General features: G+C 42.9%; 1 protein-coding gene across 8 annotated transcripts in view; it reads right to left on the minus strand.

The window, feature by feature from the left end:
* Positions 1-3,161: 3,161 nt before the first annotated feature.
* Positions 3,162-14,931, minus strand: part of LOC129815351 (engulfment and cell motility protein 2) — a 33,165-nt gene continuing 21,395 nt past the window's right edge. For 5 of the 8 annotated variants that reach the window (XM_055869087.1, XM_055869085.1, XM_055869086.1 and 2 more), the window contains 13 exons: positions 13,498-13,533; positions 13,038-13,088; positions 12,231-12,353; positions 11,982-12,101; positions 11,668-11,772; positions 11,308-11,416; positions 10,936-11,072; positions 10,493-10,656; positions 10,216-10,328; positions 9,959-10,066; positions 9,496-9,578; positions 9,187-9,264; positions 3,162-6,747 (listed from right to left, as the gene is read on the minus strand). In XM_055869087.1, the coding sequence (XP_055725062.1) occupies positions 6,547-6,747; positions 9,187-9,264; positions 9,496-9,578; positions 9,959-10,066; positions 10,216-10,328; positions 10,493-10,656; positions 10,936-11,072; positions 11,308-11,416; positions 11,668-11,772; positions 11,982-12,101; positions 12,231-12,353; positions 13,038-13,088; positions 13,498-13,533 (1,428 nt within the window). In that variant the 3' untranslated portion in view covers positions 3,162-6,546. The remainder of the gene's footprint in view (positions 6,748-9,186; positions 9,265-9,495; positions 9,579-9,958; positions 10,067-10,215; positions 10,329-10,492; positions 10,657-10,935; positions 11,073-11,307; positions 11,417-11,667; positions 11,773-11,981; positions 12,102-12,230; positions 12,354-13,037; positions 13,089-13,497; positions 13,534-14,931) is intronic. The other 3 variants (XM_055869090.1, XM_055869088.1, XM_055869091.1) reach the window with 2 other exon arrangements.

Genomic DNA, 14,931 nt, shown 5'->3' on the forward strand with positions numbered 1-14,931 from the left:
TTACAGCGAAAGCAATACAAGCGTTAGTGTAAGTTTATCGATCGCTCGACAAAACAATAAGTACACCTAGCATCAGGTAACTTGGTCACGAAAATCAGAAAAGCAATCAAATGAATCGTTTACCTTTGATGATCTTCGGATGTTTTCACTCACGAGACTCCCAGTTAGACAACAAATGTTCCTTTTGTTCCATAAAAATATTTTTTATATCCAAATACCTCCGTTAGTTTGATGCGTTATGCCCAGGAATCCACCGGAAAGAGCGGTCGCGACAACGCCGACAAAAATTCCAAATTATATCCATAATGTCCACAGAAACATGTCAAACGTTTTTTATAATCCATCCTCAGGGTGTTTTTCAGATATCTATTCGATAATATATCAACTGGGACAGTTGGCTTTTCACTAGGACCAGGAGTAACAATGGCTGCCTTTCTCTTTTGCGCACAAGTCACTCTGAAAGCCCTCTAGTCTTAAGAAGTTTTAAACATGTTTTGATGATACTCCTGAATCACTATTATCAATAAAAACAAATATTGAGTGTACTTTTAATAAAGCTGAGATCTACTTCGAAGTGCATTTGCTTACAGCTTTTTTGCTTACAGCCTTTGCTTACAGCCTTACAAAACAACACATCTGCCACGCTGATCCTCAACACGGGCCCCTTGGGGGTGCATGCTAAGTCCCCCACTGTACTCCCTGTTCACCCATAACTGTGTGGCCAAGCCCGACTCCAATACCATTAAGTTCGCTAACGACACAACGGTGGTAGGTCTGATCACCGACAACTATTTGACAGCCTATTGGGATGAGGTCAGAGACCTGGAAGTGTGGTGCCAATACACCAACCTCTCCCTCAACGTGATCAAGACAAAGGAGATGATTGTGGACTACATGAAAAGGAGGGCTAAGCACGCCCCCTTTCTTATCGACGGGGCTGTAGCGGAGCAGGTTGAGAGCTTCAAGATCCTTGGTGTCCACATCATCAACAAACTATCATGGTCCAAACACACCAATACAGTCGTGAAGAGGGCACGACAGCCTATTCCCCCTCAGGAGACCGAAAAGATATGGCATGGGTCCGCAGATCGTCAACAAGTTATACAGCTGCACCATCGAGAGCATCCTGACTGGTTGCATCACCGCTTGGTATGGCAGCTGCCCAGTACATCACTGGGGCCAAGCTTCCTGCCATCCAGGACCTATATACCACGCGGTGTCAGAGGAGGCCCTAAAAATTGCCAAAGACTCCAGCCACCCTACTCATAGGCTGTTCTCTCTGCTACCACACGACAAGAGGTACCGGAGCGCCAAGTCTAGGTGCAAAAGGCTTCTTAACAGCTTCTACCCCCAAGCCATAAGACTGCTGAATAGCTGATCAAATGGCTACCCGGGCTATTTGCATTGACCCCCACCCCTTTTTTTAGGCTGCTGCTACTCACTGTTTATTATCTATTATCAATGCATAGTCACTTTACCCCTACCTACATGTACATATTACTTCAATTACCTCAACTAACCTGTACCCCCGCACACTGACTCTGTACCGGTACCCCATGTATATAGCCTCGTTATTGTTATTTTATTGATGTTCTTATTTTTTACTTTAGTTTGTTTAGTAAATATTTTTCTTAAAACTGCATTGTTGGTTAAGGCCTTGTAAGTAAACATTTCACGGTAAGGTATTCGGCGCATGTGACAAATAAAATTTGATTTGTTTTGTTTCAGATCTTCACATGTGCCTACGGAGTAGAGGTTAGGGTTTCTTCTAGACAGGACAGAGCATAACTACTGGTCCAATAAGCACATGCCCTAGAGCTATCCCTTATTAGGACAGTGGTTAGGAGGACGTTGATCGAATATTCTCAGAACCCACCGAAAAATGGACACAATGTTCTTGCAACGTTCCCATGAAACGTGTCTAGAACATTCATATCTTAAATTATAAGAACATGGTAACCCCGTTCTGGGTATGTTTTGATATTTGACATTAAAGGGAATGGTCTCTAGGAAACATTCCATGCACATCAGGAAACATACCTATGAAAACGTTAACGACCTAATGAGACTACTAAGGGAATGTTCTCTAAAGTTGTGGGAACGTTTGTTACCTGTGTTCCAAGCCTAAAATGTCTGTACTAACATATTTCACTTCAACCCATGCCAGATATCCCTCCGGTGGTGTAATGACTATGGTGGACAAGACCTGTAACCTGGTGGATGGCAACCTGAGAAACATCTTTACAAGCAAGAAAATCTAACAAAAGATGAGTCAGATGATTTAACACTGTTGAACTTCCTTTAAAAGTACCATCATGTGCCAGTTATGCCAGTATTTATTGGCCAACAAATATGATCTGTAGATGTCAAATTTCAAACTGGGGAATGAGGTTACGAAGCTAAATCCGTTACATAGAGAAGCAACACATTTCTACTTGATTTCATCATCTTTCTCTAGATGGTCAGCTGGGCGTCCCAATGAACTCCATCCTTCCCCTAAAGGCCTATGATAAGGAGGGAGATGTAAATGAGGATGTAGACGTGCTGCTGCTGAAACCTATCATCCAAATCACACATTTTGCGAAGGACTACATATGGGACCTTCAACACCAGGAGAGTTGCACTCTAAATGGAGCTTGATGTGGTGTACTGTTAACACCAAGTTCAATAAATCAATCAAGTTTATTTTATATAGCCCTTCGTACATCAGCTAATATCTCGAAGTGCTGTACAGAAACCCAGCCTAAAACCCCAAACAGCTAGTAATGCAGGTGTAGAAGCAAGTTGTGTCAAACTGCTTTTGAAAACATTGTGGGCATTTCCAGTTTGCCTTGGATGTATTGCATTTTTTTTGCTGTACTATAACTTGTCTTTTGATAAGAGAACCAGTTAAATTAGTTAGAAATGTATTGGTACATTTTGAATTCTTCACAAAGATAATTGATACATTTTGAATTCTTTATAAAGATAACTGATGAAATTAGGTATTATACTGTACAACATTGACTACAGTTTTGTTTAGTTGATCCTGTAGCTGATGATTGACTCTCCAATACAATGTAGAGGAGTCAAACTTGGATACATGCAGATATACGGTGGTAAACAGGTGTGAAAAGCTAAAGACAATTTAAAAACCCTCTTTTCCAGGACAAAATACCATACCAGTTTAGCTTTGTATTTATTCACACAAAACATTTTTTTTTAATAAGGCAACACAATATATACAGACAATGATTTATACACTGCTCAAATAAATAAAGGGAACACTAAAATAACACATCCTAGATCTGAATGAATGAAATACAAATTAAATACTTTTTTCTTTACATAGTTGAATGTGCTGACAACAAAATCACACAAAAATTATCAATGGAAATCAAATTTATCAACCCATGGGGGTCTGGATTTGGAGTCACACTCAAAATTAAAGTGGAAAACCACACTACAGGCTGATCCAACTTTGATGTAATGTCCTTAAAACAAGTCAAAATGAGGCTCAGTAGTGTGTGTGGCCTCCACGTGCCTGTATGACCTCCCTACAACGCCTAGGCATGCTCCTGATGAGGTGGCGGATGGTCTCCTGAGGGATCTCCTCCCAGACCTGGACTAAAGCATCCGTCAACTCCTGGACAGTCTGTGGTGCAACGTGGCGTTGGTGGATGGAGCGAGACATGATGTCCCAGATGTGCTCAATTGGATTCACGTCTGTGGAACGGGCGGGCCAGTCCATAGCATCAATGCCTTCCTCTTGCAGGAACTGCTGACACACTCCAGCCACATGAGGTCTAGCATTGTCTTGCATTAGGAGGAACCCAGGGCCAACCGCACCAGCATATGGTCTCACAAGAGGTCTGAGGATCTCATCTCGGTACCTAATGGCAGTCAGGCTACCTCTGGCGAGCACATGGAGGGCTGTGCGGCCCCCCAAAGAAATGCCACCCCACCCCACACCATGACTGACCTACCGCCAAACCGGTCATGCTGGAGTCTGTTGCAGGCAGCAGAACGTTCTCCACGGCGTCTCCAGACTCTGTCACGTCTGTCACATGTGCTAGGTGTGAACCTGCTTTCATCTGTGAAGAGCACAGGGCGCCAGTGGCGAATTTGCCAACCTTGGTGTTCTCTGGCAAATGCCAAACGTCCTGCACGGTGTTGGCCTGTAAGCACAACCCCCACCTGTGGACGTCGGGCCCTCATACCACCCTCATGTCTGTTTCTGACTGTTTGAGCAGACACATGCACATTTGTGGCCTGCTGGAGGTCATTTTGCAGGGCTCTGGCAGTGCTCCTCCTACTCCTCCTTGCACAAAGGCGGAGGTAGCGGTCCTGCTGCTGGGTTGTTGCCCTCCTACGGCCTCCTCCACGTCTCCTGATGTACTGGCCTGTCTCCTGGTAGCGCCTCCATGCTCTCGACACTACGCTGACAGACACAGTAAACCTTCTTGCCACAGCTCGCATTGATGTGCCATCCTGGATGAGCTGCACTACCTGAGCCACTTGTGTGGGTTGTAGACTCCGTCTCATGCTACCACTAGAGTGAAAGCGCCGCCAGCATTCAAAAGTGACCAAAGTATCAGCCAGGAAGCATAGGAACTGAGAAGTGGTCTGTGGTCACCACCTGCAGAACCACTCCTTTATTTGGGGGTGTCTTGCTAATTGCCTATAATTTCCACCTTTTGTCTATTCCATTTGCACAACAGCATGCGAAATTTATTGTCAATCAGTTTTGCTTCCTAAGTGGACAGTTTGATTTCACAGAAGCGTGATTGACTTGGAGATACATTGTGTTGTTTAAGTGTTCCCTTTATTTTTTTGAGCAGTGTATATGAATACCATATTTACATTTAAAGTTAATTCGTGACAAACATGTCATTCAGTACCAGCACTAGCCTGAACACAGTCATGGTTCAGCAAGTCATGTAAAAGAGTACCAGATGCTGAAGCCTCTTCAATAGTCTCCTTATTGTTGGTGTCCATTAGAAACCCTACTTGGTTCAATGTGGAATTTTGTAGAATTCTCTAAGCAGCTACAAGCTTTTGAAAGTGATGTCTCTTACATAACATCCCTTTCCGATTGTGTACTATGAACAATGGGACATCAAGTATCAAGACCCAGAACCCTTTTCCAAAGGACGACTCAGAACAGAAACACTTGTTGAAATAACTTCCAATACAAGACCACTAAATCCTATTAATTTACATACAGCGCAACCAAACTCAAATAGCATATACTGAGCACATTTCTTGTTACTTTCATTAGCTGTGTAAGATAAAACAAAAACATATCCGATATTGAACATCTTGATCATTGAGGATTCATGTTAGAGACATTTTGGCAATCTCCTGACCTACTAATGCCAGAGAATATGATGGATGACTTCAGAGTGCTGCATGGTGAAAGCTCCATTTGTTTAGTGTAAAACATCTCCACATACAGATCGCTATTTGGCAACTGGGACTATACAAAGTAGAACAATTATAGAAGAAAAACGTGACAAGCCTACAAATGGCTTACTGCTTGATCTGAGAGCTCTGTTGCAGAGAACAGACAGTTTGATACCTAGCTTATTAGTCTTTCTCAATAACCACGTCTCTGAAGTGAAATTAGTAGGTTGCTAGAAAGTTAGTGTTCCTTCTCTTCACTGCTGAGACTGAATTCACAATCATTTACAAAAATATAATTATATTCTGCATAACAAACATCAATAATATAGATTAGTACTGAATTAGATGAGGACATGGAGAGTGACTTGAAAACAACACCTTGGCCCATGAAGTATCAGTTCAAACCACACCTGGGTTCAAATGCATGATTATTTGCAATTTATATACTTGTGTTTGAGTATTTTCAAATAATGTGGCCTGAATCAACTACTTCTTTTGGAAGTCTACTATTTGAGAGTATTTTCAAGTACTTATTTCAAATACCTGGGTTAAATGCATGGGAGTGTATTTAAGTCAGTGCATTTGAGATTCGTCAAATACATGCCAATACGTTCCAAGTGTATTTCCAAATAGATTCCAATATTCAACTACTTGTCTATTCAAATAAAAAAGATCTGAATATTTACTTTGAAATGCATGTGAAAGTAATTGAGATATTTGGAATAGTATTTGAACCCAGGTCTCATTCAACCAGATATGGTTCTGTTGTTATGCATGAAGCAATAGTAGGGCTCAGCTGTAACTGTTCAAAAAACACAGAGCTTGTTTTCACACATACAGCTGATAAGGCCATGAAATTGTGTTAATTATGTGTTACAAAACGTTAAGGTTTGTATCAAGCTCATATCATAATAGTGATTTAAATACGATGGTACACTTATTGGTAGTACCCTGCCTGGATTATTTGTGGGCAGTTGGATTTCAGAGCATTAGACAAGTGAAGTTGAGTTCAAGATGTAGTAGTTAGGGGATGTGTGTGGATTCCTGGTCTTACTATACATAAAACACACACACTCGCAATTATGCCCACCCATACACACACTAGTCTTTCTCTCACTCATACATATGTAAACACAAACAGGCCTTCCACCCACACACGTCTCAGCCGTAGTTGTAGGTGAAGTTGTAAGTGCTAGGCTCCTTTGGCACGGGGGGAGGGGCTTCGGGTATGGTGATGTTCTCCAGGTCCAGGAGGCGGAGCTTCATCTCCATGGAGATGAGCGTGTCCAGGTCGCTACGTGTGAGGTCACTGCCCATCTCTCGCCCCAACAACGCACACAGCCCATCAGTCCAGATACAGTACTGCTCCATGCACAAGAAGGCAGGCAGGAACACACACACACACACACACAAAGCAGACAGCGAGCACAGGTCAGATAACATACAGTTGAAGTCGTAAGTTAACATACACTTAGGTTGGAGTCATTAAAACTCGTTTTTCAACCACTCCACAAATTTCTTGTTAACATACTATAGTTTTGGCAAGTCGGTTAGGACATCTACTTTGTAAACAATTGTTGGAAAAATGACTTGTCATGCACAGACAAATTATTTCACTGTATCACAATTCCAGTGGGTCATTATTTAACATACACTAACAGGCTGACTACACCGCTCTTGCATGCGCATTGCAAAATTAATGTAGAAATCTATGTTATTCAATTATTGCACCCACACTGCTCGCGAGCGCCAATGAGCGTCTGCGTTGCCAAGGGCTAAAATAGAAATCAGTTCCATTTCTGACGCAGATCACACTGCAAGTTCTGCCTCTCCCATCTGCTCATTGGTTTATAGAAGCAGGTACCCACGTGCCATAACCTCATTGGTTGTACCCACGCGGGTGACAAAGACGAACGAGGTCAGTGGCGGTAATGGACCTAATTTATGAAAGTTGCCAATCGTAAGATGAAGTCAAGAGAAGAAAAAGCCTGGAAGGAAGAGAGATGACTAGAAAAAAATTGGTTGACCGTTTTATGTGTGGATTAATTGGCGGAGTAGAGGACCTTGTGGATTTCAGGTAAAATAACAACTCAATGTTTATATCCCAGGACAAATTAGCTAGCAACAGCAAGCTAGCTAAATAGGACAAATTAGCTAGCAAGTGCAAGCTAACTAGCTAAATTGCCATAAAGGTTTAATGCTTTTCGACCTGTCTCCAAATTAATATAATTGGTTCAGAGTTTGTTTTGATTCTTTAACCTGAGTGTCCTGATCGCGTTTGGTGTGGGGGACAAAATACATTTACGCACGATGGCGCACGTGCGCAGCCGGTTTGGGTTCCGTGTAAGTTGACTGTGCCTTTCAACAGCTTGGAAAATTCCAGAAAATTGTCATGGCTTTAGAAGCTTCTGATAGGCTAATTGACATAATCTGAGGCTAATTGACATAATCTGAGTCAATTGGAGGTGTACGTGTGGATGTATTTCAAGGCCTACCTTCAAACTCAGTGCCTCTTTGCTTGACATCATGGGAAAATCAAAAGAAATCAGCCAAGACCGCAGAAAAAAAATTGTAGACCTCCACAAGCCTGGTTCATCCTTGGGAGCAATTTCCAAATGCCTGAAGGTACAACGTTCATCTGTACAAACAATAGTACGCAAGTATAAACACCATGGGACCACGCAGCCGTAATACCGCTCAGGAAGGAGACACATTCCTAGAGATGAACGTACTTGGTGCGAAAAGTGCAAATCAATCCCAGAACAGCAGCAGAGGACCTTGTGAAGATGCTGGAGGAAACAGGTACAAAAGTATCTATATCCAGAGTAAAATGAGTCCTATATTGACATAAGCTGAAAGGCCGCTCAGCAAGGAAGAAGCCACTGCTCCAAAACCGCCATCAAAAAGCCAGACTACGGTTTGCAACTGCACATGGGGTCAAAGATCGTACTTCTCTGAGAAATGTCCTCTGATCTGATGAAACAAAAATAGAACTGTTTGACCATAATGACCATCGTTATGTTTGGAGGAAAAAGGGGGAGGCTTGCAAGCCGAAGAACACCATCCCAACCGTGAAGCACAGGGGTGGCAGCATCATGTTGTGGGGGTGCTTTGCTGCAGGAGGGACTGGTGCACTTCACTAAATAGATGGCACCATGAGGATGGAAAATTATGTGGATATATTGAAGCAACATCTTAAGACATCAGTCAGGAAGTTAAAGCTTGGTCGCAAATGGGTCTTCCAAATGGACAATGACCCCAAGCATACTTCCAAAGTTGTGGCAAAATGGCGTAAGGACAACAAAGTCAAGGTATTGGAGTGGCCATCACAAAGCCCTGACCTTAATCTAATAGAACATTTGCGGGCAGAACTGAAAAAGCGTGTGCGAGCAAGGAGGCCTACAAACCTGACTCAGTTACACCAGTTCTGTCAGAGGGAATGGGCCAAAAATTCACCCAACTTATTGAGGGAAGATTGTGGAAGGCTACCCAAAACATTTGACCCAAGTTAAACAATTTAAAGGCAATGCTACCAAATACCAATTGAGTGTATGTAAACTTCTGACCCAAGAAATAAAAGCTGAAATAAATCAGTCTACTATTATTCTGACATTTCACATTCTTAAAATAAAGTGATGATCCTAACTGACCTAAGACAGGGAATTTTTACTAGCATTAAATGTCAGGAATTGAGAAAAACTGAGTTTAAATGTATTTGGCTAAGGTGTATGTAAACTTCCGACTTCAACTGTACATGTCTTCAGAGTTGTATTTATTCTGGGGATAAAACAGGTTGCTTACCTCGTATTTGTTGGGAGCCACAAAGTTGAGGTTTTCATCAGGATCGTACAGGATGGAGAAGGCCTGCTCCAATACCTCCTACACACAGAAGAGAGCACATTTCATGTCCACAACTCTAATATGAACCACATGCACTAGAATGACTAGATATTGCATGGATGGACCCTGATCAAAAGTAGTGCACTATAAAAGGGAACAGGTTGCCATTTGGGACGCAATCCATAACCATTGAGATGAATAAGAGAAAGGGCTAGTAGTTATATATCAGTCATACTAACAGGCATGCCCTCTGCTGGTAGGCTACAGTACCTTATTTTGTTTCAGTGCACTCTTCTCTTTCATGTGGGGACAGTCCTTCCCCGTCACCACTGACTTGATATCAGACACGGGGACTGCAGGGGAAGATTAGAAAGAGCAGGAAATTAAAAAGAGATGAAACAGGCATGCATCATGTATCTCAGCCACTGCACAGTTCCACGTATCTAGGCGTGATGTGGATCAGTCCGTTTTAAGACTTGGTTATTTGCCATCCATATCTGTGCAACATCAGCTCAGAGATAGACTGAGAAGAACATGAGGTGTGGCTTATGCCTAAAAAAAACTAAAACTGAAGCCTACAACAGACCTCAGAGCTGATGCCTTTCCATGTGCTTTTGAGACTTCACCTGATGAGCTTTAAGATAGACAACCTCACTCAAATAGTCATGATTGCACAGGGCACATCACTGTAGAGAGTCAGTGGGAGACGCAGGGTTGTAGCCAGAAGACTCACTCTTGTCGGTGAGCAGCTCAAAAGGTACTTCCCCCTGGGGAGACTCGTCCAGATCTCCATAGTGAAGCACCTTGTGGTTCAGAGACAGGCGGCAAAACCAGAACTTCTCTGAGGACAAAACAAAGGACAAAGTTAGGAATAAAGACAAAGGTAGTGATCAGTCCTATGAAGTAAATCAACAGTAAGAAAATATTTATATTAAAACTCCAGTCAAATGCTGGCATATTTGTTATTGTGCATGTGTGTAAGGTTCTCACCTTGTCTGCGGCGGTTGCCAAGCTTGCGGAAGCAGCTTCCCTCACACAGGCGGTTCAGTCGCTGTTGCTTAATCAGCTCCAGTATCTCTGGCTGGATCCTCTCACGCAGTTCACTGCAACACACACACACACACAGTAGGTCTCATAGTATTGAACAGCAACCAAGACAACACTGAGGCAAGGCTAAAATAATAACATGAGGGGTTAAGAAGCCAAACACAGAGGCAGACTAATCTGATTGCCAAAGTCAAAGAGTTAACGTGGATGTGGGACTGACATGATGGGTGGTGACTGAAAGTCGTCCTGGCTCATCCTCTCTGACTGGCGCAGACGCAGGATCTCAGAGTAGCTGAGGCCTCGTAGTTTCCCTTTTAGCTGGTCCAGGGACGAGGGCTTCATAGCCAGAGTCCGGGTGATCTGCTCCCGAACCACCTGCATCACCTGGCCAACCAAGGGTTAGCAACACAATGGATTACCAACCACAGTCAACCATGCATCAGAGCCAATGGCTACATCCAAATTTCCACAGATTTCCAGTAGTGTGCACTTTAAAAGCATAGGATTGGTGTAAGCATTGGCTGGAGGGAGTTTCCACATTGTAAAATCCATACGCGAAAGTGTGCAAGTGCACACTTCCGGACAAGGGTGGAGAATTGTGACAGCCTATGAGGTTCAGAGATTCTGCGGTGGTCAAAGGTCTCTCGGTGGTTGAACTCTGACCTTGTTGAAGTCTTCAGCCGTGGCCCTCATCTCCTTCCAGGTCTTGTTGAGCAGTTGGATGCAGACGCAGAAGAACTCCTCCCACGCCCGGTCGTGAGTAAAGAACATGGGGTGGTAGTCGTTGCAGCCCTCATTGGCTGGAGAGAGGGAACACACACACAGTGGACGCTTATTATAACACGTGGTTGTCATGAACAGAATGAATCAGTTATCCCTCTGACGATACATGTACAATAGAACTCATGAGGTTGGCCATTCTGATTAGTTTGGAAAGCTCCAAACAGATTGAGGCTTGCTTGAATGCCATGTCAGCCGTAAAGCCATCTGTGATGTGTTGAGTCCATGTATGAGAAGTGGGAGCATTGTACTCACGCAATTCTCCCACTTGTAGTATCTCACACAGCATTCGGGTGAGCTCGATGGCACAGCGTCCGAAGGGACACTCGTGTTTGTCCTCGCGGCTGCTGTTCTCTAGAACAATCTGATGTGAGAAACACACACTATGGTCACACTTGGGAAAACTGAATTTCGACCATTTGAAATCTTTAATTACTTTTTTCAGATTTGTTTCGTAGAAAACCTTGTGGTACAGGTTGCGTCTCAAATGGCAAGCTATTCCCTACATAGTGCACTACTTTTGACCAGGACCATGGTCAAAAGTAATGCACTATAGGTAAAAAGTAGTGCCCTATATAGGGAATAGGGTACCAATTGTGAAGCACACAGACTCACCCTGATGTAGGTGTCCTGGTGCAGCTTGGCCAGGTAGAGCATGTTGTCCAGGGCCAGCATTCCTGGAGGGGTCTGAGTAAAGTCCATGGCAGGGTTCACATGGTTCTGGAGCGACAACCGACATGAGAGTCAATGAAACAGACAGACCGTAACTCCTCTAGAGAGCAGCAGCTGTACCAACCCAAACAACACCTCTACAGAAGAAAACAATCCCTTTATGACCCCAAACAACCACTTTAATACATCCACACACACTCCAACTCAACACCTCTAGAGAGCTATACAGATGAAAACAATCCACTAGCTGGACTCACAGTGAAGCCCAGCATCTTGTAGTCCTTGGTGTACATGGCCTTTCTCTTCTCTGTGCCACTAGGGTCATTCTCCCCATCAAATGCAATCCTGCGCAGCTCAAAAATAATGTCCCTCTGGGCCTGGAGATGGATGAGGGCAGAACATAAAAACATCAAATCGGTATGAATAGGGCTAAAAAGGTTCAGCTTAAAGATTCAGGGAATGCAAAAAAAGAAAATACCGCTTCTGTTAGTTTCTGGTCATTTTACCTGGTCACTGGGATCCATCTTGGTCATCATCCGTTCTTCCAAAAGGTTAAAGGTAAGCACCTGCAGCACGTACAGCTGGTGTGCCATCTCAGCTTTGATAGGTCGGTTGCCTCGGATAACATGCTGTGAAAGATGACACATATATTAGGAATTCTGGATCTGTACTGTTTTGAAAGCATCACGTTATTATGAAGGGCTATTTAGAAAGAATCACGATATTATAAAGGGCTATTTAGAAAGAATCACGTTATTATAAAGGGCTATTTAGAAAGAATCACGTTATTATAAAGGGCTGTTTAGAAAGCATCACGTTATTATAAAGGGCTGTTTAGAAAGCATCACGTTATTATAAAGGGCTATTTAGAAAGAATCACGTTATTATGAAGGGCTGTTTAGAAAGAATCACGGTATTATAAAGGGCTGTTTAGAAAGAATCACGTTATTATAAAGGGCTGTTTAGAAAGAATCACGGTATTATAAAGGGCTATTTAGAAAGAATCACGTTATTATGAAGGGCTGTTTAGAAAGAATCACGGTATTATAAAGGGCTGTTTAGAAAGCATCACGTTATTATAAAGGGCTGTTTAGAAAACATCACGTTATTATAAAGGGCTGTTTAGAAAGCATCACGTTATTATAAAGGGCTGTTTAGAAAGCATCACGTTATTATAAAGGGCTGTTTAGAAAGAATCACGGTATTATAAAGGGCTGTTTAGAAGGCATCATGTTATTATAAAGGGCTGTTTGGTTGTGGCTCTAGTTTGTGCCATCCAAGACAAGTACACTCAGGCTTTCCCTGAAACTCACATTGAGGATGATGGATCGTAGGTGTTTCTGTGCCAGGGTGCTCGCCATCTCCTGAGAGGAAGATAGATGGACAAATACAGTGAGACTCAAAAGCGAGGCCTGGTATGGAAATAGTTAGCCAAAAAGCTTACTACCAGACAGCAATATCAAAAAGCTAATTTGAGAAAAGGCTTACAGCCATTTCACACAACCCTGAAATGGGTTCATAACTGTTACAATTCTGTTTTTTGGGTGGGGTTACATCATCAGAAACCCTTACAGCAGTGAGACATGTCTAAGAGTGCAGAATGCAGCTGCTATCACTAGGGGGACCCAGAGTTACTATGAAAGGATTGCATAATGTATTCTTCACAGATTGATCTATGAGTGTGGCAGCACACAGTTCTCTTTGGATCAGAAAGAGGGGGGGGGGGGGGGCTGAGGGGATGGAGTGAAGGATTGTGGAATGATGTGTACTCACTGTGAGCCGCTGGTCCAGGGGGTTAGTATGCTCCTCCTGAGGGGGGGGGGTTGGGAGGAGGGGTGCAGGCATGACAGCAATGGAAACAAAGAGTGGACACTTATAGGCACACATCACAAGTCACAGCATGCACAGTAACAGCATGGTACAGTACACCTTGGTAGTGAGGAACAGCACATCACAGCACAATATGGCATGGCAATGCATAACAGTATGTGACACAACTAGAGGTTGACAGATTAATCGGAATGGACGATTAATTAGGGCCGATTTCAAGTTTTCATAACAATCGGTAATCGGCATTTTTGGACACCGATCATGGCCGATTACATTGCACTCCACAAGGAGACTGCGTGGCAAGCTGACTACCTGTTATGTGAGTGCAGCAAGGAGCCAAGGTAAGGTGCTAGCTAGCATTAAACGTATCTTATAAAAAAAACAATCAATCTTAACATAATCACTAGTTAAACTAGTAATATCATCAACCATGTATAGTTATCTAGCTTGTCCTGCGTTGCATATAATCGATGCGGTGCCTGTTAATTTATCATTGAATCATAGCCGACATCGCCAAACGAGTGATTTAACAAACGCATTCGCGAAAAAAGCACTGTCGTTGCACCAATGTGTACCTAACCATAAACATCAACGCTTTTCTTAAAATCAATACACAAGTATATATTTTTAAACCTGCATATTTAGTTAATATTGCCTGCTAACATGAATTTCTGTTAACTAGGGAAATTGTGTCACTTCTCTTGCATTCTGTGCAACAGCGTCAGGCTATATGCAGCAGTTTGGGCCGCCTGGCTCGTTGCGAACTGTGTGAAGACTATTTGTTCCTAACAAAGACAGCCAACCGGGAGATGATTTAACAAAAGCGCATTTGCGAAAAAAGCCCAATCGTTGCATAGAATGTACCTAACCATAAATATCAATGCCTTTCTTAAAATTAATACACAGAAATATATTTTTTAAACCTGCATATTTAGTTAAAAGAAATCATAAGCATTCATTCAAACAGCCCTTTCGTGCGTTTGCCAGCAGCTTTTCATTGTGCTTCAAGCATTGAGCTGTTTATGACTTCAAGCCTAACAACTCCCCAGATTAGGCTGGTGTAACCAATGTGAAATGGCTAGCTAGTTAGCGGGGTGCGCTCTAATAGCGTTTCAATCGGTGACGTAACTGGCTCAGACCTTGAAGTAGTTGTTCCCCTTGCTCTGCAAGGCCGTGGCTTTTGTGGAGCGATGGGTAACGATGCTTCGAGGGTGGCTGTTGTCGATGTGTCCTGGTTCGAGCCCAGGTAGGGGCGAGGAGAGGGACGGAAGCTATACTGTTACACTGGCAATACTAAAGTGCCTATCAGAACATCCAATAGTCAAAGGTATATGAAATACAAATGGTTTAGAGAGAAATAGTCCTATAATTTCTAAA

The sequence above is a fragment of the Salvelinus fontinalis genome, chromosome 18, assembly GCF_029448725.1.
Source record: "Salvelinus fontinalis isolate EN_2023a chromosome 18, ASM2944872v1, whole genome shotgun sequence".
Classification (NCBI taxonomy): domain Eukaryota; kingdom Metazoa; phylum Chordata; class Actinopteri; order Salmoniformes; family Salmonidae; genus Salvelinus; species Salvelinus fontinalis.